The sequence below is a fragment of the Fusarium mangiferae genome (genome assembly GCF_900044065.1).
Source record: "Fusarium mangiferae strain MRC7560 genome assembly, contig: FMAN_scaffold001, whole genome shotgun sequence".
In the NCBI taxonomy this organism is placed as follows: Eukaryota; Fungi; Ascomycota; class Sordariomycetes; order Hypocreales; family Nectriaceae; genus Fusarium; species Fusarium mangiferae.
The window spans coordinates 3,669,881-3,697,240 of NW_024573921.1; the positions used below are offsets into that span (position 1 = coordinate 3,669,881).

The window sequence follows — 27,360 nt, forward strand, 5'->3', positions numbered from 1 at the left end:
AAATCTATTGCAGCTCCAACAATGGCTCCTACCAAAGTGGCAATTTTGGACGACTACCAAGGGGTTGCTGACCCCTTCTTCAAGAAACTCGACCCATCCAAGTATGAAGTCGTGTCTATCAAGGATACGTTGCTGCCTTACAACCACCAAGACAGCTCACAATCGAACAAGGATGCTCTAGTTGAGAGATTCAAGCCCTTCGATGTTATCTGTAAGTATCAAGTCTTGTTAGAAGGTCCGAGAATAAGCGGCTGATCGACCTAGGCACGATGAGGGAGCGCACACCCTTCCCTCGAGAGTTGATTGAGCAACTCCCTTCTCTGAAGCTTCTCCTCACCACAGCATTTCGCAACAGATCCCTGGACCTAGATGCCCTCAAAGAACGAGGGATCCCAGTTGCCGGAACAGTTGATAAGCCCCGTAGCGGCAAGCCAGTGCTCGCTGGCACGGGCAGCACCACTCAACACTGCGTTACTCTCATCCTCTCGCTCGCTCGAGGCATCGCCAGGGATGACGCCGCTGTCAAGGAGGGACTGTGGCAAACCGGTCTCGCGACTGATCTCTCAGGAAAAACTTTGGGTGTCCTCGGCCTCGGGAGATTGGGAAGCGCAGTCGCGAGGATTCTTAACGTCGCATTGGGTATGAAGATTATCGCGTGGAGTAGCAATCTCACACAGGAGGCGGCAGACGAGAAGGCCAGGGAAGCTGGTCTTCCTGTTGAGGATGGGGAGGGTGAGAAGACGTTCAAAGTGGTAAGCCGAGATGAGTTCTTCAGAACTGCCGACGTGGTGTCTGTCCACCTTGTCCTGTCTGATAGGACACGCGGCATAGTCAACAAAGAGGACTTGGCAAAGATGAAGCCAACAGCCTTGTTTGTCAATACCTCTCGCGGACCCCTCGTCGTGGAGAGAGATCTTCTTGATCATCTCAAGGCCGGCCGTATCAGGGGCGCAGCTGTCGATGTCTTTGAGCCGGAACCTCTCCCCGCCGACAGTGAGTGGCGCAACAAGAACTGGGGTCGTGATGGATCAAGTCAAGTTCTGGTCACCCCTCACATGGGCTATTGCGAGGAGGACACCATCAAGTCGTGGTATGAGCAACAGGTTGAGAACATTGAGCGATGGGCTGCCAACGAGCCGTTACACAACGTATTCACCTAGGTATGATCGGCGAAAGAGAAAAGACAAGGACAAGGCTTCTGGAAGATGCTTATGTGCAGAGCCGAGTTTCATCTCAACGGCAGAGGCAAAAGCAAATCTGAACAAACAAGCACGACTGCATACATCCATGACCTTGACAGTTCATCCTGATAGGCCCTATAGTCGAAACAATGGGAACGAATCCTTTGATATGCATGAGACTGCAGTTGATGATCGGCGCGTTTGGGACGGGCCTACCCGTTGTATCCCTGATGATACGACGGCCCCGGATATTTTGATATGCGTATGAAATGTCTCTTTCGTTGAATTCACACCGAATTGGAGCCTTGGACCCACGGTGATAGTCGTGGATCAAATGACTTACATGTCCATGGCTGTAGATCATGGCCCCATGAGTTCCCTCGTGGATTTACTCGACACATCCCCGTTCCTTCAGGCTGGAATGCATGTCTTGATTCATATACATGCAGAGGTGATGTGTTAGAGTATTATGTTCACAGGTGAGGATCTGCAATGTTTCGGACCTCGACTTCTGTATATCCAATGACGATTGGTATTGTTGTTGATATTTTGGGTCGAAACGACTATCACACAGTCCTAGCAACTATTTGCTCCGTGATATGATCAACGAATGATTGATAGTCTTTGCCGCCATGTTTAGGTTCAGCAGACCTCTTTCGCAGCCCTAATCTACATTCATCCTACAGCATCGCAAGGCGGTTCTCGACCATGCCTGATCAAATGCCGAATTTCCACAATGCACTCGACATTACCAGTTGAGGCAGAATAACCGCCAGATTACATATCTCACCGCTAAAGGCGCTGAGGAGGCGTGTCTTGTTAATATCAGCCTTAGGAGCTTCAGCTGGTATCGGGAACGGCGGCGCGTCCCTTTCTGGCTGCATTTGAGACATTGAAGCCTCGAAATCGAAAACGTGACCTTCTAAGCTTAGCTATTCTCGCTCTTATACGATTAAACTAAGCCTAGAAAAGGTGATCTCAGCATAAGACAGATGTGATTCAAGCCTCTTCAGGAACATGGCTTTTTTCGAGTCTTGGATTATTGATGTTAGTCGCCATGCTGGCCTCGTTTAATGGCGTGACGGTTCGGGGACGGCACGGAGCGATGGATTATATCGTTCGCTTCAGGGACTATCGTGGATCTAGTGGTAATAGTATCCCTTGGAGTTGCAGATTTGCACTAGGATTTTAGGGCAGGGATGCTGTTTCTGGAGTCTCGTGGCTATGGTGCTGGTGTTTTGGCCGCTTATGGTGGAGCAGACTCGGTTCATGGCTTGCTGAGGAGCAGCTGGAAAGACTGGATATGGATTGATACATGTCTCCTCTCCTCTCTTTGGTCTCTCTTCGATCTCTGTCAGATAACGGGGTCCGAGTATCCTATCCTATTGTTCCCCGCGCATACCCCCCTTGTCTCTAAACGGGACAGTTGCATCATGATCTCTACAAGGGTCAAGGGTCTAGGCTCTGTAAGCTCGTCTCGTTGGACTATTGAGCCCTTGTCTGATGGGGATTGTGATTGAATCCGCATGTCGCAAACAGAGGACTCTTTTGGAAACCCGATTCTCTGGACCCTTTTATTATTGTTATTGTCTCTAGCCTTTTTCGCTGAGTCGGCCTCTCTGAGTCGAGTCTCAAGGACATTTCATTCCGATGCAAGAAAGCGGAATAGACCCAGCCAATAGAGTTGATAAAAATAATTGCAGAGAGTGACGTCGCTTAGATGGTTCGAAGTTAATTTTGCAGAGACACAACTGAAGTTAGGCTACAAGCTCAAAGCCCTCAACGTCATGAAAGATGCTGCTCTAGCTTCAACGGACCATGGTGTCATAGACGCTACATCTCTTGAAGCAAAGCAGATGACCGTTGAAGAGAGCCAAAGCCAAACGGCACAAGAAGGGGAGCTTCGTCGATGACTCGATGGTACCTGGTAACTAGAGCACGCCCGCCCGTTGAATCTAAATGGTACTTGCCGCCGTTGACAGGCATGGATGATCCTGGTTCACTCATGCTCATACTCTTTCTCATACTGTGGTGACTGTGGATGCGGATGTGCATGTCTTCGGACTGCTCCTTTGGTTAATGAGATAGGTAGGTAATTTTCACATGCGGGGATAAGCGAGTGAGATCAACTGAAGCGAGCTGAAGAGACAGATGAAACTTTCCTCTCCCCCTCTGGAACTAGCCCTTCCAAGCTCTGCTTGCCCGAGACGGACCCGTCAGCGACATTCTCCCTCTGGTGCAAATGGTCCAACTTACACGAGAAAACTTGAACCTTCTCCACACGTCATGAGAGCTTTCAGCTTCAGTACCTTTGCGCTTTACCCTTAGTGATCTAGTTTTCGGATGTCTCGTCTCAATCTTCCATCGTCACGACTCACCAGCTGAGGGAGCGGCAATAGTCGCCTTTTTCTCTCTTTTCATGTATGCGGGTACGCCTTGAAAAAAAACAAAACGCCATCTCCGACTAAAGTCGATGTGCCTTGTGTGTGCTGACCTGTAAACATCATCACCCAGAGAACAGCAGTTGACTTGATACTGTGGTAAGCAAATAGTGTGCTTGGATGATCAACATGATGCTTATATGCTTGGTTTCTCAAAGCCACTGTAACTATATCCTATAGTAGACAGCATCATGTTGGGCAGACAGACATGAACAAAAGGCCCTCGTTCAGATAAACCCCCCAGGAACCTTGTCCGTGAAGGACAAGCAATCACAAAGAAAGGCTATCCCCGTAGCGTAACCCGAGTTACACCTCTCCTCTCCTCTCTCGGGAGTATCAATATCAGAGCCAGACTCCATTCCATGTCGTACCCTACCTTAGGTACCTACCCTGCCGATGTGATGCCCACCCCCGATGAGAGCTGAGATGCAGATGCGGCTACTACACTCAGGGACGACGCCACTTGCACCGTTTGGTCTGAGGTGTGGTTCGATTGAAGATATCATTGCTCGGGAGGTTATGCCCTTCCCTCCTGCTCTTTCTTGCTCTCCTCGATATAAAATCCCCGAGTACGCCATCGAAGACACTCTCTTTTGTCAGGTCCCTTAGTACCCAGTTGCCATCTTTTCTTACCTACCTCACCATTCCTGAGCGTCCTACTCCTCTCCCTTTCCTATCATACACGCACCGTCACAAACCACTAAAATCAAGTCACAATGGTTCAATTCACTCGTGCCGACACGGGGATGTCTGGCTTGCCTACTGAGGAAGCCGTAGCGGATCGCAGAGCAGGCAGTCCCATCCCCAACCGTGTAAGAAACGCCATCGTCATCGTCCTCGGCGAATTCTGCGGAACCTTCATGTTTCTTCTTCTCTCCTTCATCGGTGCCCAGACTGCCCTTGTTACCAACAACCCTACCAATTCTACTGCCCCCTTGGAGCCCTTTTCATTGATGTACATTGCTGCTTCTTTCGGTACTGCTCTCGCCGTCAATGTGTGGATCTTCTATCGTGTCAGCGGTGGCATGTTCAACCCGGCTGTAAGTGACACTCGCACCGACTTGTCTGATCGACTCACATGCTCATTCTTTTTTCTTCTCTAGGTGACCCTCGGTCTGGTCCTCGTCGGTGCTGTACCACCTCTTCATGCCCTTGCTATTATCCCTACACAACTCGTTGCCGCTATCGCCGCTGCGGGAGTCACCGACGGTCTCCTCCCCGGACCCCTCCTCGTCACAAATGCTCTCGGCAATGGTACAAGCATTGCTCAGGGTGTGTTCATGGAGATGTTCCTCACTGCCCAACTTGTCTTGACTGTTTACTTCCTTGCCGTTGAGAAGCACCGCAGCACACATCTGGCCCCCATCGGCATTGGTATCTCTGTCTTCATCGCTCACATCTGCCTGACAAACTGGACTGGCACATCCATCAACCCTGCTCGATCCTTTGGCCCTTCGGTTGTCGCTGGTTTCCATGGGTATGATTGGATCTACTACCTTGGTCCCTTCATGGGCTCTTTCCTGGCCTTCGGCTGCTACAAGATCTTTAAGGTGCTCGAGTATCAGACCGCCAACCCTGGTCAGGATGATGACGATTTGGAGAGGGGTAGCAAGCATCACTTCTTTGACCATCACGAGAAGGAGCCCATCGCTCACTCCCAGACCGACACTCTTGAGCCCAAGGACCATGGTGCTGCCCCACGAAATGATAGCGTCATTGATGGTCAGATGAGCCATGCCTAAGTTGTTCCCGGCGATCGGGGCTGCTCAAACCACATGTCCAGCACTGGCTGTATGACCGTGTGAGCAGTACAAGATTACGAGTTCCGTTACATTCTGTCATGGTACAGCGGGCTCTGACACAAGGCTGGATCTATGTGTTGAACCATTCACTACTACATCGTATCAGTGTATGTAGCACGACGATGAATTTCTAATGGGTGTTGTTGGGAAAGGAATGGAGGGGAAATTTGAGCATACGAGGAGGATGCATGATTGAACGAGGACTTTTTAGCATGGGTTTCGGAGTACATACAGTTTCAATAAGACATCTTGGCTTGCTAAATATAGTGCAGCTCAGTTGCCCCGATTATCTTGAAAGTCGTTCCACTGGTCGTCGTCGTCCTTGGCCGTCAATCCTATCGCCTCTTCCTCCTCGGGACTCCCAAGGTTCTTCACCCGCATACAAGCCTGGAAACCAACAAAAGCTGTCCAAAACGGCAGTGGGATAAAGGTTATAACACCCCCGATGTATACTATATAAACCACAAACCCAAGGTATGATTGTATGAATACGAGAGTTTTGTTGATGGGTCCGTAACCCGAACCAATGAGGTCTGTGAAGACCAGGCCGGCAACCATCAAAATGCCAAAGATCCAGAGGATACTCAAGACTGGAAGGACCATAGCCCAGTCTCTCGTTTCATAGAAGAACCGGTGGAAACGTTTGGTCCATGGGGCCAGAATAGGTATGCGAGAAGCTGTGGTGAAAAGGAGAAACAGCTCAAACGTGAAGGGGAGAAGCAGGAAAAGGAGACGGAAGGACAGTGAGTGCACGAGAAGCTGGTATGTTTCTGCGAACAAGAGGAAGCCAAATTGGTACGACCATAGGCCATAGACAACGGTCTTGAAGAGAGATCTTTCGGTCGACATTGTGATATTGCGATGAAGCTGAGATGAGATGTTGTTGGTTTTGAAGTTGACGCAGGGGCAAAGTAAAGTAAAGTGAGCGCTGATCACTGATCACTGTGCCCCGCTGTGCCGCTCGATGGATGATCCTTGTTGCAGATATGGAAATAGCACGGCAACAAGAGCCGTTGGTGACAATCATTCCATGTGAATCATTCTGATCTTTGCAGTTCAATATTGACATTATGCTACTAGTTTCGGCAATTTTAAACTATAGGTAAGTACACTGGGAGTTGGGAGAAAAGAGCTTGACCGTTGACAGCCTCTCAGCTACAAGAGACACATCAAGCGCATGCAAGTCCCACTTACACAAGCATCCAATAGATTACCAAGTCAAGACCAGAAGAGTCAGTTCTATGATGCACAGAGATTGTTCTCGAGTGCTTGGCTCAATGCTGTAAAATTTATCGATCAACTTATGGGATGTGACAGTTTCGCAAATGCATGCATCGATGCTCATGTAAAAGATCACATGCAGTGCTTGGCGACCAGGACATACACAGAGGTTGTGTTAGTGAGAGGCAACATATCGGCTGAGAAGAAGATGCAGGTGCAACAATAACTGCAGGTATGACAGTTAGAAGACGGGATAAAAAGGAGCAGTTGTCCCGTGTCTGGAGGGATATTGTAGTCGATGTAACAATATTGGACTGTGACATGAGAGAGTAATCAGGTGATATATATTCATCAGAGGGCGGGCACGGTTCTTTGTGACGTAACACCATGTTAGGCTCGAACTGACTCTATACTTTTGGAACCATCAGATCTGGTTGTAAGTAGAGCATCCACTGCACCGGGCATCGATGCTTCTCTTCGGCCGCAAAGTGGATATTATCGGGTCCGTTCGACCGAGGTTGACAATTATGGCCTGGAGAAAAGGATACTTGACGTAGATGAAGCAGCATTGAATGAGATGTTAATTGGTGATTGAAAAGGAATTTAATGTATAGGTAACGAGATAATCAACAAGGTATTGAGTGCTCCATATATACCGAGATAATATTTTATCAGATGCCGTAGCCAGTTCCTCGGTATCCGGGAATGGCTGCGGAGCTCCATATGTAAAGTGTTCCTGTTCCGGTTCCGGTTTCGCCTCGTATGTCATTTAGCTTGATGTACGAAAATGAAATCAAAAGCATATAATATATATATCTAAGAGAACTCGAGTTCCATTAGTAAATCTTGGCAATATAGTTGCGAATAAGAACAAATTCGTCCCAGAAACTGTCGATCTTCCAGGCTATGACGACTGAAGAGGCCCAAGTTACAGCACATCCAACGCTACCTATACTGTCCTATACCGTTGGCTGCGCCTTCTCTTGGAACAGCCATCCCAAAGAGCACATGACCCACGTGATCATCTTGTAGTTGGTCCTGAGGCTTCCAATGGGATATGCCTGATCAATCCTTGCCTTTTACATTTGACTGTCTACAGGACCATTCAATACAATTCAACACATCGCATCAATTGATTAGAGGACCTGACCTCTCTTACACAGAGTCTGGTCAGGCCTGACAGGCCTAGAACCCGCCCCCACTTGTCCCTCCGAGCTGGGGCCTCCCGACAGTCTTGCCCCGGCCCAACGCAGCATCGGCTCCGTGTATTTTACCTTTACTTTACCTTTGACTCGAAACAGTCACAAGGCGGAGAATTCTCGTCCTAGTCGGGCTTTTATCTACTGTGCCTTGTTTTTTTACCCCTAAAGGAGAAAACCACCTTCGCTGTCTTTATACTGTCCCTCGGCGTAGTAATCTACAGCTTCATTCATCGGACAGACCCGGCCCAAGTTCTAGGTGGGGTTTCAATGTCCAACGCGGGGCTCACTCTCTGCTTCTGACGACTCTTGCCGATTTAATTACAATACCGGCACTGACCTGGGCTGACCTGGACTGGACGAGAAACTCACCAGGCTTTGTGGCACATCATGTCGTCGGTCAAAGCCACGAAGAAGAGCGCTTTCTCTTGTGAGCCGTGCCGTAGACGCAAGGTCAACACAATCGCTATTTCGCCCATAAACCTGTACTGATGCCCTTTAGGTCAAATGTGGCGGCGAGCAACCGATTTGCAATCGCTGTGCTGCTAGAAGCGATGACTGTATTTACAAACTGTGGGACTCACCTCGGCCTCATTATTTTCTGAGCAATTGCTCACGTGTCATAGAAACCCGACTCTGTCTTACACCCAACGCCTCGAGGAGCGCATCAAAGAATTGGAAGACCAACTCGCTGCTATCAAATCTCCTCCCTCAGTGGCCGCCTCAAACCATTCGAGTCCTGGCGTCTGGAACGGCCATGACTCGAATCGCCATCCTGACGAGCATGCAATGACGAGGAGCTTCATGGGTCTCAAGATCGATGACAAGGGTGGCATTACTTACCATGGACCGACTAGTCTCTTCAATCTTCCCAGTGACCCTCACAAGCATAAGCCAGACTCGATATCATCCATTGATTCAGATGCTCATAGGAGAGAGCGATTGGTCAACAATGCATGGCATCAGCGAGCGATGGAAAACCTGTCTGATATCCCAGTAGGTTTTCATCTAATCCACAGTCTCATGAGTCTCGACTTACACCATAAAGGAACCCTTTCAATACCTTCTGAACGTGCATTGGTGCTGGATCCAGCCTCTTTTTAACTTCATCTACAGGCCTGCGTTCACTCGTATGCTTCACCTTGACATCATGTAAACAGTAACTAACACTCACAGGTGACATGCAATCTATGGGGCCGTACTATTCTCACACTCTTCTGAATGCTATGCTCTCACATTCCATCCGCTGGGGTAAAAGCGATCCCTCCACCAAACAGCTGCTGGATCAGTCTTATGATGGAGGAGCTGTCTTTGCAAAACACGCCCGAAGCATGCTTTTCGATGAACTGAGTAGAGGTGTTTGTACTATCCCAACTGTTCAGACACTCCTACTTCTTAGCGCAGGAGAATGTGGTCACGGCAACACGACACAGGCCTGGATTTATAGTGGCATAGCGTTCCGCCTCATTGATCATTTGGGCATTTGTGTTGATGGACAAAGGTATCCAGGATCTGTCCATTTGACTGATGAAGAGGTCGAGATTCGTCATCGACTTTACTGGAGTTGCTATTTCTGGGATAAGATTATCAGCCTATACCTCGGTCGTTCGCCTTCACTGCAACATACACAGGTGTCCCCGCCCCAAATTATCAGTAAGTCTAGCTGTGGAACTATTCAGAAAGCAAATTACTCATAGTTTCTAGTGGACGACTCAGCTGAGAATGAGCTCTGGGTCCCCTTCGACTCTCCTCACGGATCAGATTGGAAGTATCCTCCTGCGACAGCTCACTCAACCTCCTGTTTCATGAGTGCTTGCCGGTTATCGGTCATCTTCAATGAGATTCTCATTCACATGTATGATCCATTACTGGAGAATACTGAGGCAGAGATGCAAGAGTGTCTACAGACGCAAGACCCTGCCATGAGACTATGGTGGGAACAACTCCCTCCTCATCTCAAGATCGAGCTCTCCGCCATGCCTGAGCTGGCACCCCCGTCACACATTGTCACCATGAAGTGAGTCCCAGTTTCTTATTTCTAAAAAGCGCTAGCTAACCTGGCTAAGTGCCTTGTACCATACGTTCAGAATCCTCCTGTTCAGGCCGATGCTCACCTGGCAGGTATACCCAGAGGATGAAGGCCCTCATCCGATGCAAAACCATCTCGTGGAATGTGTCACATCTGCGACATCTATTATAGCCATTTTCGATCTTTTCTGCAGAACATTTACCATCAGCCACTGCGTTCTATCACTCTCATACAGCGTATATATCGCGGCCACAATTTTCCTTTTGCAGGTTCAAGCTACGCCGGAGGACCAACAAGCAGTTCGCAAGCTGAGCTTCTGCGTACGAGCCTTACATCAGGCCAAGACTGTCAACCCAGGTAAGTAGCTCAGGTCAATATCTGTGCAGGCTCTAACACACCGTACAGTCATCTCGAGTGCTTTGGATTTAATCACCCGAGAGATGGCGAATCTTGGACTCGATCCAGGATTTAGTACACCCCAACAACAGCCTCCTCCGCCTATGCCTCAACCTATGCAAGATGTTCCGATGCCTACAGATATACCGATTACCGAGACCGTTTACCCGGCTTCATTTGAGATACCTGCGCAGCAATCCCCTTATGAGCCGGAGCAGCTGTTCCAGACGCCGTGGGCTGACAATATGAATCCGAATGCGATGGCGGTTGACCGAGGAGTTTTCGAGGCTTTGTCTTCATTTGAACCACTGAGTGTACGGGTGGGCGCTATCTACGAGTCAGGAAACAATCCTCAGAATTTTGGATGATCAAGGGTGCTGTGGTAGCAGCACTCTGGAAAATACTAAAACTGGTTTGATCAACGTCAATGACAGCGGGATGTCTAAAAGCCAGGGAACTGATGCGAATTCGTTACCCGGAAACTCAAGTGGACAAGAAAATATCAACTTCCCGACCGGGTATCAAGCACTCAAGGAATCACGGATCTTGGTTCATCCAATAGCAAGAGCTCGTCGACAGAAGAAGCTTACCATGTATTGATGGTCTTGACTGTGAGCTCTTATACCGGGATATCGAAGCCGATTTACCGTTATATACCCGCATCTCCCGAGCCCTCAAGGTCCACGCGCCGAACACTGCTCGGCGCTTCCCGGAGAAGATATTACAGAAGTTACACTTTCACCCATAAACTTCATGCTGGAACATGGATTTGTGGCCTGATTGCCTTTGTAATCTCGTGGTCTGTGTAGAACGGCCCTTGGACTTGTGGTCATTTTAGAAATCGTTCTTCGTTTCAGGTATTGCAATGCAACGGCAGACTGATCGACAGATGAATAATAGGCAGATATGATATAAATACATAAAAGAAAATATTAACAAGTACACATGTCCGTTGCAGAAAGAACGAAATCAGCTTTGAACAGCATGGATGAGATTACCCCTTACCCAGCCATAATTGATTTTAATCACTGATCTGCCTTCCCCGATGGCCTCTGAACATCCCATAAATCTTCAGCATTTCCTCTAAACAGCCGCTCTTTGAGATGCTCATCATCGCTGCACCAGCTCAGCACCCTCTCCATCCAGGGCTTGACATCCAACCCCTCAAACCTTGTGTGAGGCCAGTCAGTTGCAAAAACAACACGAGTCTTTCCAGCGACTCGAATGACCTCCTTAGCGATGGGATCCAAATCGCTGTAGTCCGGGAGCGTGCTCATCCGGTACGCGGCCGACAGCTTGACATATGTCTGGCCGTTTTTGAGCAAGTTGATGAGGGATGAGAAGCCTGGTATGTCGTATGGGTCTGCGCCTGCGTATTTGTTCAGGGGTGGTTGTCCAAGATGGTCTATGCAGAACTTGACATTGAGCTTCGGAATGATGTGTTCAAGGAGAGTGACCATATCCATTGGAACATAGACCTGAACAACCCATCCCAAGGGTCTCACGGCATTGGCGTAAAGCATCAGTTGTCGCTCCAGCTCGGCCGCATCAATCGTAAGTTCATTCGAGAGGATATTGAGTCTCACTCCACGGACACCCAGTTCATGCCAAGAACGCAATTCCTCTTCCTTAACAACCTGAGGGTCAATGGCAACAACGCCTCGTCCACGGTCAGCACCAAGGGCACGCAGACCATCGAGCAGACACGAGTTGTCAAGGCCATAGATAGATGGCTGAACCAGGACTATGTTTCGAAGTCCAACGCTGGTTTCGAAGGCGAGAGCTTGGTCCAGACTATGAGATGTGGGACGGTATTTGGCTGAAGCATCAAGGGTGTAGTTCTCCACGTCGACAATGTGCATGTGTGAGTCCCAAGAGTCGGGAGGAATGCGTTGAGCAAAGTTTGAAGAAGTCATATCGAAGATATTGAGTGCGTTTAATTAATTGAATAGTTTATAGAGGGTTTTAGGGATGATATATAGTCAGTGTAAGTATAAACTATGCTATGTCCGACTGGGGAACCGAGGTCGGCCGAGTCGGCGGGGAAGACGAGACGAGAGTTTAAGCTCCGCAGTTCAACGGACGGTGACTTCCGAAAGTTAATTGACCGAATAGCATCTTTATCTTATCGTGTTTTTATTGCATTTGATATCCTAGGAATTGTTTATGTATGTACAAGCGTGGCATAATAACGGCAGTTATCCTTGTTAGCACGTGTGAAGGGGTTTTGCAGGCATTAGTTACATGCCACGTCCTGAGTGCATAGGGCGCATGTATCGAAGAATAGATACCTAACGGCAATAATGAAATCCACAAATATAGCCGAGATGGCCTCTCACTAACAACCACTGATTGATATCTGTAATTGAGCGTATAAGAAGCGTATGCACAGCCAGCATAGTCTAAGCCGGCAACTTACACATCAGCAGGCGTATAAGCAGAATTACCTATTTCAAATAGGTAGTTCACAGCCCTGCAGCTCACTCCCGTTGCAGTAAATCTGTTCAGGTAATCAAGCACTAAAACACAGCCTCAAGCGCTGATTCCACGGTCCATAACTCGCTAATGAAAATGGAATCGCGGGGCAGAAGAAAAGACCCTTGAACTAAACGGCACGCCACCTTCCCAAAAGAGGAAGCAGAGCTCTGCGAAATCCAATCGTCATCTGCGTCTTCGGTGACGCAGCTTCTATTCTCTAACCCCCGCCACATTTTGGGCTTGGGCTCCCCCCTTGTAAAGATTTGTCATTCACATTGACCGACAGCCCGAAAAAACATTCAAATATCAATGCGATTCCCTCGATAGCTTCACTTCACTCTACCTCCACAGAACAGACCAACACAATCGCATTCATCTCTATTAGCTGCAAAAATGTCCTACCTTCCTCCCTTCTTGGCGCGTCTCGCCCGCCCCTTCACACAATCTACACGTCTCTCAATCGCTCCCGATCAATCCGCTGCATCTGTCATCCCAGAGGGCGCCCAGCGCTGCACCGTCGCTGCGGGATGTTTCTGGGGAACAGAGCATCTGTATCGCAGACACTTTGCCGACAAGGGTCTCATTGATGCCAAGGTCGGATACATTGGTGGTGATCTTGAAAACCCCAGCTACCGCGCCGTCTGTGGTGGAAAGACAGGCCGTACGTCGCAGCCCACATGATTTTTGACTATAACTAACATACATAGACGCCGAGGCTGCGCAAATCATCTTTGACCCTACAAAGATCTCATACGCACAACTCCTAGAATTCTTCTACAAGACGCACGACCCTACGACGCTGAACCGCCAGGGTCCCGATACCGGCCCTCAGTACCGCTCTGCCATTTACTTCCACAACGAGGAGCAGGAGAAGATCGCGCGCGAGGTCACAGAGAAGGCCAACAAGCAATGGTGGAAGGGCGGCATCGTTACCGAGATTGCGCCCGCTGGAAAGTGGTGGACTGCTGAGGAGTATCACCAGCTCTACCTCCACAACAACCCCTCTGGCTATGAGTGCCCGAGCCACTTTATGAGGCCATTCCCACCTCTGGAGTAAAATAAATATTCGAGGATAATTGCATTTTGGCTTAGCAGACGGATGGAAATGGCACCAATGATATCAGGAAACTTAACTTGGAATGAGGCAATGAGAGGACAGAAATTCAACATATACCTAGTCACAATATTTAAACATTTGAAATCCACTCCACCATGATCATTTGAAGTTTTTTTTATTTCTTATTTTCTCATCCTAAAATTAAGAAATTGGAAAATCCTTCCACTTCTAGACCGGTTTCAACAAAAAACAGGAGAGGAGTTCACTAATCCTCCATCCGAGTAATAATCCTTTTGCTAAAATAATACAAAACGCCTATAGCGCTAGTTCTATGCAATGTCATCACCAATCGCTTACTTGCGTCGGTTTTGCTGCATCATCAGGATCTGAACCATGCGGATGAAGATGTTGAGGAAGTCAAGCTCAAGAGAGATACTCTCGTTGACGGGGTCACGGCGGATGACACCAGCCTGGGCGAGACGAGCGTGGTGGAGGACCTTCTGGACATCGTACAGAGTGAATCCACCAAAGACGGCAAGACCACCATACAGCCAGATGCTCTCAGTGAAGGCAAGGGTTCGGATAGCGGTAGCGGGGATAACGAGAGGGGCGAGGCCAGAAGCAGCGACGATGGCGGCACCAGCCAGCAGAGGACCACCGATGTAGAGGTACTTCTCCTGCTTAGCAGTGGCACCGACAACGGCAAGACCACCCATCATGGCGATGGTGTAGAGACCAGCACGTCCAAGAAGAGCGGGAGGAACGAAGGCGAGGAGAGGAGCGACAAAAGCAGCCTGGGTGGCGTTGAAAGCGGTCCAGAGGGCGTACTTGGGGATGTAGCTGGAAATTGTCAGCAAAATGCTTCAACCTTCGCATTGATTGGATTCAACAACTTACTTGTCAGGGCTGATAGATCGAGTTCCAATCATGGTGGCGAAGCTGAGAGCGAGACCACCAATTCCAACAACCCAAGGGTTAGTGACCATGATTCGGTAAACGAAGCCGGTCTGAACCATTTGTCGAGCCGTCAATCCAATGATACCAATTCCGAGACCAGTGTGCAAGAAAGTGTTGTTCAAGTATTCGCGCTCATAAACGGGCATGCCGCCATCCTCACGGGTCTCCCGGTTGAAGACAGCATTGATGGCAACAAGCGTACCACCAAAGATGGCACCTCCAACCAAGAGTCGTCGGCTCGTCGACTGAGGCGCTGTGGCAGCTCCCGCAGCTTGCTGATTGTAAGATCGACCGCCAGCGCGGCTCGTTCGCTGGAAAGCATTGCGGGTGGCTGCGGACGTGACGCGCGATGTGAAGAAGTTGGCCGTGGGCTTGGATTGGACGTGGAAGCTTCGGACGGATGCGGTGTTGCGGAAAGCAGTCTTTGAGAGCTCAGGAAGCCTCTGCGCAAGTCGCGCAGGGCCCTGGCGGACAGTCATTGTGAAGGACATCGTCGTTCTGGCGATGCAGGTGTTGGGAGGAGAGGAGAATGCGATATGCAGTCCTTTACAAAGGAAAAGGTTGAAGCGGGGACGGGGGATCGAGAGTGTTATAAGTCCCCGGTAAAAGAATGGAAAGCATGACGTTGGTTCCGGCTGTGGAGCCTACCTACCTAAAATCCGACATCACGTGGCGGTGCTGGTGGAATATTGTGGAAAGAACCGGCGCCTCTCAGTGACTCAGTTGGTCATCACTCTCGGCGGCTACGGGCTCTAAACTCCAGGCGCCGTCGGATTTACTGGTGTTAGGCTATGGGAATAGTTACATCACAGATACTGTGCCTTGGCGTTAGTTTCTTTCTAGCCTCTTCTATTTTCGGCTGCTTCTTTTCAATTCCAATATTATTATGAAGGATATCAATCAACACCTCCATCAAGGGTATCTACTAAGCATCCTTTCTCCCAGCATTCACCCCGTTACATCATGCTTTCTCTCTACCCCAATGTGCGTTACATCGCACGAGACTTGATATGTAGTAATGGCAAATGCTCCGCGACTTTGACGCCAATGCTGCGCAACGTAGATCCAATGCTTTCCATCCCAACTCAATTCCCAATCATTTCCTCAAAATGTCCCCCAAGACGCCGTCCTTTCTCTATCGTAAACTTCCAAATCCTTTCTCAATGACAAATCGCACGAGTCGTCGTGCTCTCTTGGCTCTGTACCCAAACGCAGATCGTGGCATAAAGTTCTGCGATGTGAGCATAGCAACGCTCATGGCCTTGGGTGCAGGACTATCATCTTCGGATTGTCCCTGTCCAGAGGTTTCGCTTGGCGTGGGTTCTGTAGAACGTTGACCAACGCGGTCATCAAAACCCCAATTCGAAACACCACCGGCTCGGATCCAGGACTCCAAGTTACGGCATTGACTGACATCCATCCAGTTTAGTCGCCCGCACCCGTTGAGGACATTTTCGACGCCTCGGCCAGTGACACGCACGCAGCCACGGACACTGAGGGCCTCCAAATCGTTCAAGTGGAGCGCCACGCTTTCCAAGCTTCCATCGCTAACCGCACTTCCGCAGAATGCCAATCGCAGCTCCCGCAACTTTGGCAGACGGAGAGCGACAACCTCTGTTGCCGTGTCAGAGAGTGCACAGCAGAACGATAGGTCCAGATGTGTCAGGTTCTTGGCTGAGTTGACCAGGGCAACCACCGCGTTGTCCGAGAGATATGTGCAATCAGCTAGGCACAGCCTAGACAGCTTTTCAAACCGGAATGGCGCCCAGGATTGAAACCCTGCATCTGTAATCGACGTGCAACGTGTGAGGGACAACGACTCGATACGGTTCGAAGCATGGGCTGCCAAATGTGCCATAGAACGATCTGTGATGTGCTTGCAATAGGAGAGGTTGAGGCGTTTGAGTTTCGGGCACCCAACTACTGTACCTGGGGGCAGAACATGCTGTGCGGCCTGCTTCTGTTGCTGCTGCTTGTTTCGCGATCGAGCTGCAGAACTTGAGATAACGACTGATTTCGAAGGTGGAGGATCGGGTACAACCCAGCCAACAACGCGGCCTAGAAGATTATCACCGACCTTGCGGCAGTTGCTCCAGTCAACTTCTTCTAATCCCTTTGCGTTCTCGCTCATCTCCAAAATCTGGTTCGCAGAGACATCCCAAACTGATTTCATCTTCCACTTCTTGACATTTTTGCCACAGCTGCGCCATAGAGCTCCGAATCCTTCATCCGTTATATGAAAGCAATTATTCAGGTCAATGGACAGAGCGCGAGTGCCAATGAAGGGGGCGAGCACCTTGATCAGGACTTCGTCAGTAACCTTGCGGTTGTAAATCGAGAGGTCGACATCTTGGCAAACTTTAGGGGATGTAGTCAAGAGCTTACGCCAGTGTGTGCTAACAAGACGTAGTCGAAACAGCTCTCCTATATCCACGTGCTTGAAGATGTAAATTAGGATCTCATCTGAGAGCACTGGTTTGCTCATAGTGATTGGTCGGGTGGGCAGAGTCGTCCGTACTCGCTTTGCCGGGACGTCGTCGTCGTCAGCTGAAGCATCAGAAAACGCAAATTTGATAGGCGTTACTTCTGAGAGGCGAGACCTGGTACCATTGGTCGTTGGAGTAGAGCTGTCTGTTGGAGGCACTGGCGGTGCCAACGAATGTCGTCTTCGATTTCGAATATTCTCCATATTCACGCTCAAGAACGGATCGGGGTCCTTGGGTGCTATGTTGCTTGTATCATCTTTCGCTGGAGACCCAGGTTTGGACGGGGTAGTAAAGGTGAGGTCAGGGAGGGATGCTCTTGTTGGTGTTGTAGGTGTGGGCGGGTCAGATTTGTTGGCCTTTTCCTTGACATCAACATCAACCATAACAACGTCGTCGCTTTGCTTCTGATATCGCAATCGCGCAGTTTCTTTGACCTGTGTCAGAATATCCGAAGGGCAGCGTCTCCAGAACTCGTCGAGGACATCGCCTGTAATCATGATACACTCCACAGAAGTGATAGATCTAACAGTGGCTGTTCGACCTCGCGACAGTCCAAGACTTGCAACTTCGCCAAAATATTGGCCTGCCTTCAATCGAGGTCGTTTTGGGATGGCCTTGGCCTTATTCTGAATGTTATCGTCGTAAACTGGCTCATCATGAATGACCTCCGCCTCGCCACGAACAATGAAGAAAATTTCGTTTCCTGGTAAGCCTTGGCGAACGATATCTGTAAACGGGGTATAAGATTTTGGTTGGACACTCAATCCCAGGAAATGCAGAATATCTGCGGGAAGTGTAGAGAAGAGCGGTAACTCCTTAAGTGTTGTTCGAATATTGATCTGACCGCTTCCAATCGCACTACCAGCAGCTGGGTCCTCCATGATTCCAGGGCTTGGGGACTTTCTTTTCTTGTTGTTGACGACCGCACCGTCCTTGATAACACCCCTTTCTCCAGTAGAGACCTCTCCAGGAGCAGCTTCTCGAGCGCTGAAGTCTCCCTGGGGAGATTTGATCAATCTGCCACTTTCTTGCCGCTTCTTTTTCAGAAGGTTCAAGCGTTCTTGTGCCTCTTCTCGAATCGCCTTCTCCATTTCTGGGAATTTGGGTATCACGGCATGTAAATCTTCCTTCTTCAGCACTAGCAACAGACACTTCGTGCGCGCTACAATGGTAGCTGTTCGAGGCATCTGCATCAAAACGCCAATTTCTCCAAAGAACGACCCGGGATTGAGCTCAGCATAGACCGCCTCACCATCACGCGAAGTGACAGCAACAACTCCTCGAACCAGCCAATACATTGCCTTGGCTTCGTCTCCTTCCGTCACGATATGGTCATTGGGGCTTTGGATTTGAGGCTTCAGGTGATTTCCTATAGCAACAAGAAACTCTTCCGGAGCTGACATAAAGAGGGGGAAGGATCTGATACGGTCAACCAGATCTAGCGGCATGTCTCGGATAAGCGATGCTGTGAGCGGCGAAGGCCGCACTGGCCGCGTTGGATTCGTTTCGACATTGAAAGACCGAATCAATGAAATAGAGTCTGAGGATGTCGCAGCAGCCGAGGCCTGCTGATGATGAGCCAAAGCCCTATAAGGCGATGGCGAGCTTGGGGAACGACCTCGCCTCATGGTTCCAGGTATGGCAAATAGCGGTGTTGCTAGAAGTCAGCGAAATCGCAACGACGAGGACAATTGCCTCCCCTCCAGCAAGCTCTCGAGCCGCCGCCGCAGCTGAGAGTAACAGTTTCGTGACCTTTGATCTTTGTTCCTGGCTTTGTGTCTCCAAGGTTATGACGCGGAAATGTCAAGTATAACTTGGAGAGTGGATCAAGGTACAGTCATGCTCCGGTGTGACGTTGAGAAGCAATCCTTGAGGAGAATAGGATGATCGCTTTCGTGCAATCGTTTTGCCGACTGTGGCTTGAGATATGGACGCACAAAAGGCTTGTGTTGAAGCCCAGGCTCGATCCGTAGGCCCCGTGATAGGTAGAGGGGCGTAAAAGCTGCAGTCACAGACTGAATATCAAGGTAGAAGTCGTACAGGGCTCCAAGGCGGCGGTTTGAATATCTTTTTTTCGTAACACGAGAACAAGGAGCGAGCTGTTGTGCAGGTGATGGCGTAGATGTTGAACGTCAAGAATGATCGCGTGGATAGATCGAAGGTGGCTTTCAAGGAGTGTGAGCGATGACGGATGGCAGACAAAGAATAGAGACTTGTGTTGGGACTTACCAAAGCTTAAGCGGAAGCCAAGAAACGAAGGTTATCTGATTCTCACGGATAGAGGTTAAAGAAGAAGAAAGCTGGTGGGGAGCTGTCAAGAAGCAACAAGGAAGCTATTGTAAGAGTGGCAATTGGCGAAGCTCGAAGTGGAAATCGGTTGAGGTCAAGCCAAAGGAGCATGCACAGTATGTAGGTAGGAGATAGATAGATCCGCATGGGAAAAGATGGATTCCAGTGCCAGTTCTGGCCGCCACATGAACGACGCCCACTCAAGACCACGACCACGACACAGAAGGCCCCTCTTGCATTCGACACGCCCACTCACACGCACAAGGAAAGCTTGGTGTGGGGTAGTTAGGCAAAGTACCTACAGTACAGCACTGTAGGTACTATCCTGACTTAGCTGGGCGGGCGGGCAGTGCCGTCACACACGGTGAAGGAGCGTGTAAGAAGCGAGCAAAAGAACAAGGGCCCCTGTGCAAGTGAAGCTTTGAGTGGAGAAGTATGAGCAAGCCAAAAGCAAGCAAGCAAGCATCGGTAATGCAAGCAATTCGACGGGAAAAGAACGGTTTCGAGAGTCAAACTTTGGTTAATCACCGAACGGCACAGAAATTGACTCTCGCAATGATGCGACTGTTGATAAACTGAGATGCCCTAGGCTGCTCGCGTGGTGGTGCCGGTACCTTGGCACAAGCGCATGTAGCTAAGATAGTCGCAGTACCAGCTACATTAGCAACCTATTGCCCTGTACCTAAAGTTAGTGGCGTCTTGGGGCAGTGGACATCCCATCACAAAGTGAAACGGAGCCAGCCCCGGAGCTGCTGTTGGGAAGAAACCTGAGGGTCAGTGCGTTGAGGCGCTTCGGTGGATGCTTCGATAAAGCTTCAGTGGGATGCGATGTGCTGTTTGCTGCTCGTCATGGACCTTGACCAAACCCTTTCAAGGACCCCGGTAATGGACTTCTCATCCTCACTAGCGAGCGGCACCAAGCGCAGATGACCGAGCGCGCACAGGGCGCTTAACGGTTCACTGGTACCTTTCTTTTGATGTTTGGCAGGGGGTAGAATAATCTGACCAAAAACAACCTGTATGAGAGCTGATGCTGCGGAAGCGACTCCGATAGCTTGCTTCTCCTGATTCCATACAGTAATCCATGCATGGCCAGTACATGCCTAATTAAAAATGTCCCATCAGTTTGACGAAGCCGTGGTTGACGGTGAGCCATGGTCTTTTAGGGTTAGCAGCGGTCGTCTTCTGCCGTCATCATTTCCCCCCCTCTGCTACGTATATGTCGATCCTGATCGTCGGATCCGTGCAGCCAGCCTCCAGCCTACCGGGAAAGGGGTCAGCCATGTTATGCCATCGGTCAGAAGACCATCATTCTAGTGATATATCCGATATGGTTGTCTTTTGCCTCGGCAAGCTGCGAGGAAAGATAGCCGTGGGAGTACTTTTTGAGAAGTTTGATATATGTCGTGATACCATCTTTCCTGTAGAGTACTATCAATCTGATGAGTGGTTTGTCAAGAGCTTCCCTCTTTGCATTGACCTCTTGCCATGCAGATGCTGCGACAGTTAGCGTTGGCTGTGGCTGAAAATAGATACATGGCTTGGTAATTTACAGCTTCATTCGGGCACGTTCGCATCGCCATGCCAATATCAATGCCAGATGCGGCAGCTTGTCGGAGGGAGATCCTTGCAATCTGTAATAGATAGAGAGTTCTGCGGAATCATTTCGTGAAACGTTTCGTCATGGTGTTTCATGTCTGCGGGCTGTGGGCGTCGGTATCCCCATCAGATCAGTCTGCAGAAAGCATGCAGCGATTGTCGTGGGAAAACTGCAGCCTTGTAAGGCGACCTGCATCAATTGCTTCTTCTGTCGTCTGAGGATTGCTGAATCACAAGCAAATAATGTATGTAATTCTTTTCAGCGTTGTTCGTCTGAGACAGGGTCCCTAAAGGTTTTGAGGCCACCCGCAGGGTTCTTAGCCGTGATCTTTCTAGAAGGTAGCACTGACCCAGGGACAGCGGTCAAGCAACGCAATGACCACCTTGCCCTGGTCATGGAAACTCGCTAGAAGAAGGAGAAGAAGGAATGAATTGTTGTAGGCCAGGTCGTATTTTCAGGTCATTAAACCAAATGCAGGTCCTACCTTAAATTTGCGCTGGAAAAAAGCAGCCTCTTGAGATCGTTTATGGCAGACCCTAACCTACCTAAGTAAGTTGATTCCATGGCACTTCTTCTTCAATTTCGATTAACAACACCTGTCCTAACTGTTTAGCAGATGTCTTGGGAACGTGATATGGAAGAGCCACAGTTTTAGGTAACCGGAACACCGAAGATATCCAGTCCGGCTATGGGGAGGAAAGAAAACTCAGGACCTTGATCCCAAGTGACAAAAAGGCTGAGGGAAGTTAGCATAAGCTTAGTATAAATTTAGCCTAAATTTATGATAACTTTGCTAAGTTTATTTTGACACCGTGTATCAAGGTTCGATATTTTCTTGCTCCTGGAGGTCCGGCTGTCTCAGATGCACCCAGCTGCTCCCAATCGGTCAGATTTACTCCAGAGACGATCCCGACAGTTGCAACACTAGCACCTTCTGCCATCATGCACGGAGACGACGAGTTTAGTACAAGTGACATAGACGAGGTCTCAGAGGATGAAGATGAGACGGAAGATTCGGACAGAGCTTCAAGGCACATCTATCTTAGATCAGAGTGCGGTCTTTGCAATCAACCAATGAGCGGAGACGAATGGGCTTTAGCATGTAAGAAGGAGCAGGTTGTCTCTCATATATCGTGCGAACAGAACTGACAATGGCCTGGAGTAATTGGCGATTCTACAGGGGCCAAGGCAGTGAGGTGCACTCGAAAGTTCCAATTCCCCAGAACTCGTCAAACTGTTCACCTTGAAGGAGAACCCGCATTATGCCAACGCTACGAGTGTAGGTGGTCAAGGTCCCCTCCTTCTGTAACAATACACGTCATTTGTTATCGCTTATTTATGAAGGAATATCGACAGGAGAGTGCAATGGAGCGCATATGGGTTGCATCATCTTGGAAGTTCCCATGGCTACATACTCCTGTTCAACTTACGCCTCGGCTCAGTCTCGTTGACACTACCAAGGCGTCAGTGAGGACTTCTATCGCAAGAGCCTTTGGGATACCAGAACTCGCAACTTTGCCGCTAGAGGTTCTGCAAATGGTCAGGTCTTATATCCCCGATAATCTCCTCTGGCGATATTCTCTCATCCAAAACATGGCTCAGGAAATGTCATGGCCCTTCCAAAATCCCTTCGAGCCTCAACGTGATGCTCCTCGCTTCGCTCTGGCAGCAGTGAAAGCTTGGAAACGTGAATTGAAAGGGGTGGATACTGTTTTCGATGAGAATGAATCAGAGTCGTTCATCACCAGACTTACTGTTGACTGTCTTGGCTTGAAGGAGATCCAAAGATTGCAAGATTGGCCAGAGTATAACCACATTCGGTCCAATACTTGCGCCTACGTTTTCTTTACACAAAAGCAAGCTGATAGCTCTTTTATTTCTTCAAAAGTTGGTTCTCTCTTGACTTCATGGGAAATTCTATTAATACGAAACAAGTTTGGCCGGGCATTTATCGAGAATCCTCATGACTCTCGAGACTTCCACTTCTGGGACACGCCTAGCCCTCCCTTGAAATGTTTGAAAATGTTTCCAAGGCCAGATCGTCCAGGCTCCATCAGATACCGCACTGTCGATGTCCTCAATGCCACAGGACTCACCTTCTTCTTTCTGAGAGGTTTCATAATGGCAGTTCACTCCCACACAGCGGACGCACCTGTTGCAGCACCAACTGTACAACATTTCTCTCGATATGAGCAAGGCCATATGATATGGACGTACATCCCTGTATCCAGTACTGATATCCTCCTCCGGATCGGCGTTGGGGATGCCTGGCAAAGACAGATAGAGGCAAGTTCGCGTATCATCTAATCTCTTTACAATATTTCTCACATCAGTAGATATGCACCAAACTCACAGGGACCTACCTCTTCGGTCCTTACCAATGTTATACTGACACCGCCGATGTATCGGGCAATGAGCCATCTGTGCTTGTTCATAACGTACCAACTAAGCGAGGAGGCGGTTCACTCGGCATAGTTACCGAGCATAACTTTGAGAGTGAGCCACTGTTGTCGTTTCTTCGCTACCATAACGATGACAAGGATCCCCTCGGTCTGGGCGGTATCAACACTCTAGCTCCAGCGAAAAATATCACTCGTGCTGATGTCTATTACGATCGCAGGAATGGATATTGTAAGGGATTGCTCCTGAAGTATGCAAACGGTGCGCAGCGGGCAGTAGGGCAATGCCGGATTGGTATTGACCCCTTCAAAGCTTACGAGGAGCCGTCTTGGTTCTGTTACCACGATAGCTATGATTCAGAAGCATTCGACGAAACCGGAGGTTGTGTAGTTGAGTGTACGACTGGCACGAATAACCACGAGCATGAACCATGCGACATTGGCGAGTGGGTGTGTATGCGCGCACGAGCAGGACTGTATCTTGAGTTCCTGTGCAACCATAAGACAGACACTTTTGGCATGTACATTCGACATGGTGAGGAAGAGGACGACGACTAAAAGATATCCATTTCCTTCTCGCTCACGATAAGAAGCATTTGTGATTCCTAACCTGCTGTCCTTAATCATGCTGTGTACATGTAGCATGGCCAGCCACGTCACAGCCTCACTCCATATGCCTTGCTTAACAATGTCTCTCCTGGTGCAATTGCATTGGATGGCATCCTTTTCATGTAATGGCACCCCAAAAGTGGGGTTGCCAACAAACAGCCTACCTACTATGTAAGATCGACCAAAACTCAGCTTCTCAATTATCGTTTTCCTTTCGTAAAACACAACCAAAGCATTGAAAACATCTGTTCCCGGCGGCTGCACTATCAATAACTATTTCTCTTTCGACGGCGCTTGGACTTCGATCCAAGGACTTGACCAGCATAGGTCTGTTCTTCTCTTGGGGGACTCATCACCGCCTTTCATTCTATTATTGAATACAAGGGGCATCTCTCCATCACCGATAAAGCGGCTCATTTGTGATCTGAAATGGATGCATATAGATTCGTCTGGGATGAAGACCCTCCACATTTTGATGAAGCGCATTTACATATCCGATCACAATGCGGCCTCTGTTGTCAGACCATTCACCCAAATGAATGGGCTATAGCACGTGAGTTTGATCAAACCTCCTGGACGATTTCAGTTTTATTGACATATCTGTTCTATCTCTGCAGTGCTAAATAGCCACCGTAAGATGTATGGAGTTCGGCCTGAGTACTGCACAAAGAGATTCCGGTTCCCTCGGACACCAGGAGCCATCACGCATACTGACTGGTACCCCTTATGTAACAGCGTGGGATGTCGAGACTGCATGTGGTCTCCTGAGTCTGTGACATTGCATGCAGATTGTCACTGTTTGTTCTTGCAGACATACCCCAAGAAGCCAGTATTGGAACGACTCTGGGTTGCAGCAGTCTGGAGGACTCCGTGGATTATGTCTTCTTTAAAACCAAAGATACAACTTGATGTTGTCGACAACGAACTGGTATCAATCAGTCTTCCCACCGCAGAAATCTTGGGCTTACCGCAGCTCACCGCTTTACCATCCGAGGTACTCCAGCTCATTAAAGCTTATTCACGTGGCAGTGTTATCTGGTCCTACCCGGCTATCAAAGCCAGAGCAGAGGAAATGGCAATGTTTGATGAGAGAATGTCTGAAAGTGACGATATGCAATACGAACTCAGTATTGTGAAAAAATGGCATCGAGGGCAAGATGCAGAACTCGATGAGAAGCCACCCCAGTCTGTTGTGTTCCGGTTCACCCTCGATTCCCATGGGCTACTCGACATAGAGAGACTACCTAACTGGCCCGAGTACGAAAGTTGTCGATACCGAACTCACAAATATTTCCTTCTTGGTTTCGCTGAAGCGCAGCGTACTTGGGTATATTTCAAAGTAAGTCCTAAATCTTGCATCACTTCCTGTCTTGTAGCGCCACTAACAACGGGGACACAGTTTGGACATGCGCGGATCATACCAAGTCCCTCATGGCCAAGACCTCTTCAGTTTTGGGACATACCAAGTCCGCCCACGAAAGGGCTTGAGTTTCTCCTCAGGCCGCGTCGTACAGATGCTACTTGCAATCGCACTCTCGATCTACGCAACATTACGGGCATTACGTTCTTTTACTACCGGGGCGCTTTGATGGGACTCCATTCTCACGCCCTCGGAGCCGTGACAGCGTTTCCTACTGTTAAGGACACTCTTTCAAAGTATGAGCCCTATTTAGTCTGGATATACATTCCTGTACCACACGGCGACCGTATTATGAGGTTCGGCCTGCGGACCTGGAGAAACGAGCACGAGGAACCGGCAACGCATCACACATCTTTATTGGTTAGTTCCGGTTTATGGCGTGGCTTCTTGTTACTAACCGGGTGCCTAGATGACCACGAAGCTTGGTGGTGACTTCTCTCTCGGCCCAAGTTTCGATATGGAAGATCAGAATTTCTTGTTTCAGGGAACGCCCACTGTTCTTGTTCACAATACGCCAATAAAAGGTGGGATTACACTGCTGGGCTTAGCAGGTGATGAACCTCAGGAGAGCTTGCCCGCCGCTAGATTTCCTATCATTTCCATCTCGTCTGATCAGTTGGCTTATGGAGGTAATGCTATTACGGTGGACATTTCACTGAAAGGCGCTGTGCGAATTGACATTTTCAGACATAGTTACACTGGACACCTGAGAGGCTTTCTTCTTGAGTATGAGAACGGCTCACAGAGGACTGCAGGGCAATGCCGAGTAGGGGTTGACCCGGTCACGGTTTGTCACAAACCTGTGTCATTCTGCTACCGCAAAATCCCTTGGGGAGAGCTTGATGAGCACCAAAACTATGAGCTTGTATGTTGTTCGGAGACAGGTGACCAACATTCTGGTCATAGATCTCCTCACGGGCCTTGGACTTGTTCAGATTTCGGAGTGTACGCTAAGGTTTGGTGCAACGATGCATCAACCGAACTGTATACATACACTCCAAACTCTCAGGAGTTTATAACGATAGATGATTCAACCTAAGACCGGTGGATTCCTTTAGCTATTACCAGGATCAATGAACTCTTTATCTTTTAATTCTTATCTTTGACCATAGTATCTCAGAGGCAATACTGCTCTTGAATAGAAATGTGAAAAATCGTCACATGGTACACCAGCCAAATATCATGTAGCTCAGGAATAATTCGGCCTACCAGGCGTAGGAGCTGTCAACTATCTAGCCTCATTGCTGGAAGTATTTAATCCGCAGCTGGCCAAGATGACTCGCAGTTCCACGCTTGACAAAGTCGAGTCTGAGACTAGAGGAGATGGGACATTTCAGAGCGTGTGCTGAGGTTTTGGCGTACTATGTAATGACCGAACTGTGTATATCCATTCTATAGTCTGAATAGTAGGGCCACGGTCACGAACTTATACGAGTTTACATACTCCGTACGGAGTATAGGAACGGTTATAGTCTGGTGGTATAGCCGGTTCAATAAGACAGGGTAAGGATTGAACACAGAACACAGCAGCCGAAAGTCCATATTACTACCACAAGATTAAGGCGCTTCTCGTCTTTGAACTAAATATCCAAAAAGCAATTCTCTATTCAATTAAATTGTGAGATGTGACATCCATGGATATAGTACGGCCACACCTCAGGAGGTTGACAGAACCCCTGTAATTTATTGACATTAATTACACGCCACGTTCTATTGTTATTGTTTACTGTCTAACCTTTTTCTTCATCTTCAGCCCCTTTCTAAGCATACAAATTTCATATTTGCTACGAAATATA

The 27,360-nt window shown here is 48.9% G+C and overlaps 10 protein-coding genes across 10 annotated transcripts; 6 read left to right on the forward strand and 4 right to left on the reverse strand.

Moving 5' to 3' along the window:
- Window positions 1–21: 21 nt before the first annotated feature.
- On the forward strand, window positions 22–1,160 carry FMAN_01665 (uncharacterized protein; the record flags this gene model as incomplete). The annotated part of the gene is made up of 2 exons (XM_041821523.1): window positions 22–211; window positions 265–1,160. The coding sequence occupies 2 exons, from the start codon at window positions 22–24 to the stop codon at window positions 1,158–1,160; spliced, it is 1,086 nt and encodes a 361-aa protein (XP_041677008.1).
- A 3,178-nt stretch (window positions 1,161–4,338) lies between these two features.
- Window positions 4,339–5,364, forward strand: FMAN_01666 (uncharacterized protein; the record flags this gene model as incomplete). Its single annotated transcript, XM_041821534.1, has 2 exons — window positions 4,339–4,662; window positions 4,726–5,364. The coding sequence occupies 2 exons, from the start codon at window positions 4,339–4,341 to the stop codon at window positions 5,362–5,364; spliced, it is 963 nt and encodes a 320-aa protein (XP_041677009.1).
- Window positions 5,365–5,697: 333 nt separating this feature from the next.
- On the reverse strand, window positions 5,698–6,273 carry FMAN_01667 (uncharacterized protein; the record flags this gene model as incomplete). Its single annotated transcript, XM_041821545.1, has 1 exon — window positions 5,698–6,273. The coding sequence occupies one exon, from the start codon at window positions 6,271–6,273 to the stop codon at window positions 5,698–5,700; it is 576 nt and encodes a 191-aa protein (XP_041677010.1).
- A 1,961-nt stretch (window positions 6,274–8,234) lies between these two features.
- FMAN_01668 (uncharacterized protein) lies at window positions 8,235–10,637 on the forward strand (the record flags this gene model as incomplete). The annotated part of the gene is made up of 8 exons (XM_041821556.1): window positions 8,235–8,297; window positions 8,347–8,417; window positions 8,471–8,840; window positions 8,893–8,974; window positions 9,021–9,497; window positions 9,549–9,861; window positions 9,911–10,230; window positions 10,279–10,637. 8 exons carry the CDS (start codon window positions 8,235–8,237, stop codon window positions 10,635–10,637), a joined length of 2,055 nt encoding a protein of 684 aa, XP_041677011.1.
- A 657-nt stretch (window positions 10,638–11,294) lies between these two features.
- FMAN_01669 (uncharacterized protein) lies at window positions 11,295–12,185 on the reverse strand (the record flags this gene model as incomplete). Its single annotated transcript, XM_041821567.1, has 1 exon — window positions 11,295–12,185. One exon carries the CDS (start codon window positions 12,183–12,185, stop codon window positions 11,295–11,297), a length of 891 nt encoding a protein of 296 aa, XP_041677012.1.
- A 955-nt stretch (window positions 12,186–13,140) lies between these two features.
- Window positions 13,141–13,804, forward strand: FMAN_01670 (putative MXR1-responsible for the reduction of methionine sulfoxide; the record flags this gene model as incomplete). Its single annotated transcript, XM_041821578.1, has 2 exons — window positions 13,141–13,408; window positions 13,455–13,804. The coding sequence occupies 2 exons, from the start codon at window positions 13,141–13,143 to the stop codon at window positions 13,802–13,804; spliced, it is 618 nt and encodes a 205-aa protein (XP_041677013.1).
- A 353-nt stretch (window positions 13,805–14,157) lies between these two features.
- Window positions 14,158–15,240, reverse strand: FMAN_01671 (uncharacterized protein; the record flags this gene model as incomplete). Its single annotated transcript, XM_041821589.1, has 2 exons — window positions 14,158–14,644; window positions 14,702–15,240. 2 exons carry the CDS (start codon window positions 15,238–15,240, stop codon window positions 14,158–14,160), a joined length of 1,026 nt encoding a protein of 341 aa, XP_041677014.1.
- Window positions 15,241–15,896: 656 nt separating this feature from the next.
- On the reverse strand, window positions 15,897–18,875 carry FMAN_01672 (uncharacterized protein; the record flags this gene model as incomplete). The annotated part of the gene is made up of 1 exon (XM_041821601.1): window positions 15,897–18,875. One exon carries the CDS (start codon window positions 18,873–18,875, stop codon window positions 15,897–15,899), a length of 2,979 nt encoding a protein of 992 aa, XP_041677015.1.
- A 3,203-nt stretch (window positions 18,876–22,078) lies between these two features.
- Window positions 22,079–24,093, forward strand: FMAN_01673 (uncharacterized protein; the record flags this gene model as incomplete). Its single annotated transcript, XM_041821612.1, has 4 exons — window positions 22,079–22,238; window positions 22,299–23,023; window positions 23,072–23,426; window positions 23,492–24,093. 4 exons carry the CDS (start codon window positions 22,079–22,081, stop codon window positions 24,091–24,093), a joined length of 1,842 nt encoding a protein of 613 aa, XP_041677016.1.
- Window positions 24,094–24,573: 480 nt separating this feature from the next.
- FMAN_01674 (uncharacterized protein) lies at window positions 24,574–26,603 on the forward strand (the record flags this gene model as incomplete). Its single annotated transcript, XM_041821623.1, has 5 exons — window positions 24,574–24,697; window positions 24,762–24,872; window positions 24,933–25,483; window positions 25,544–25,924; window positions 25,974–26,603. The coding sequence occupies 5 exons, from the start codon at window positions 24,574–24,576 to the stop codon at window positions 26,601–26,603; spliced, it is 1,797 nt and encodes a 598-aa protein (XP_041677017.1).
- Window positions 26,604–27,360: the final 757 nt, after the last annotated feature.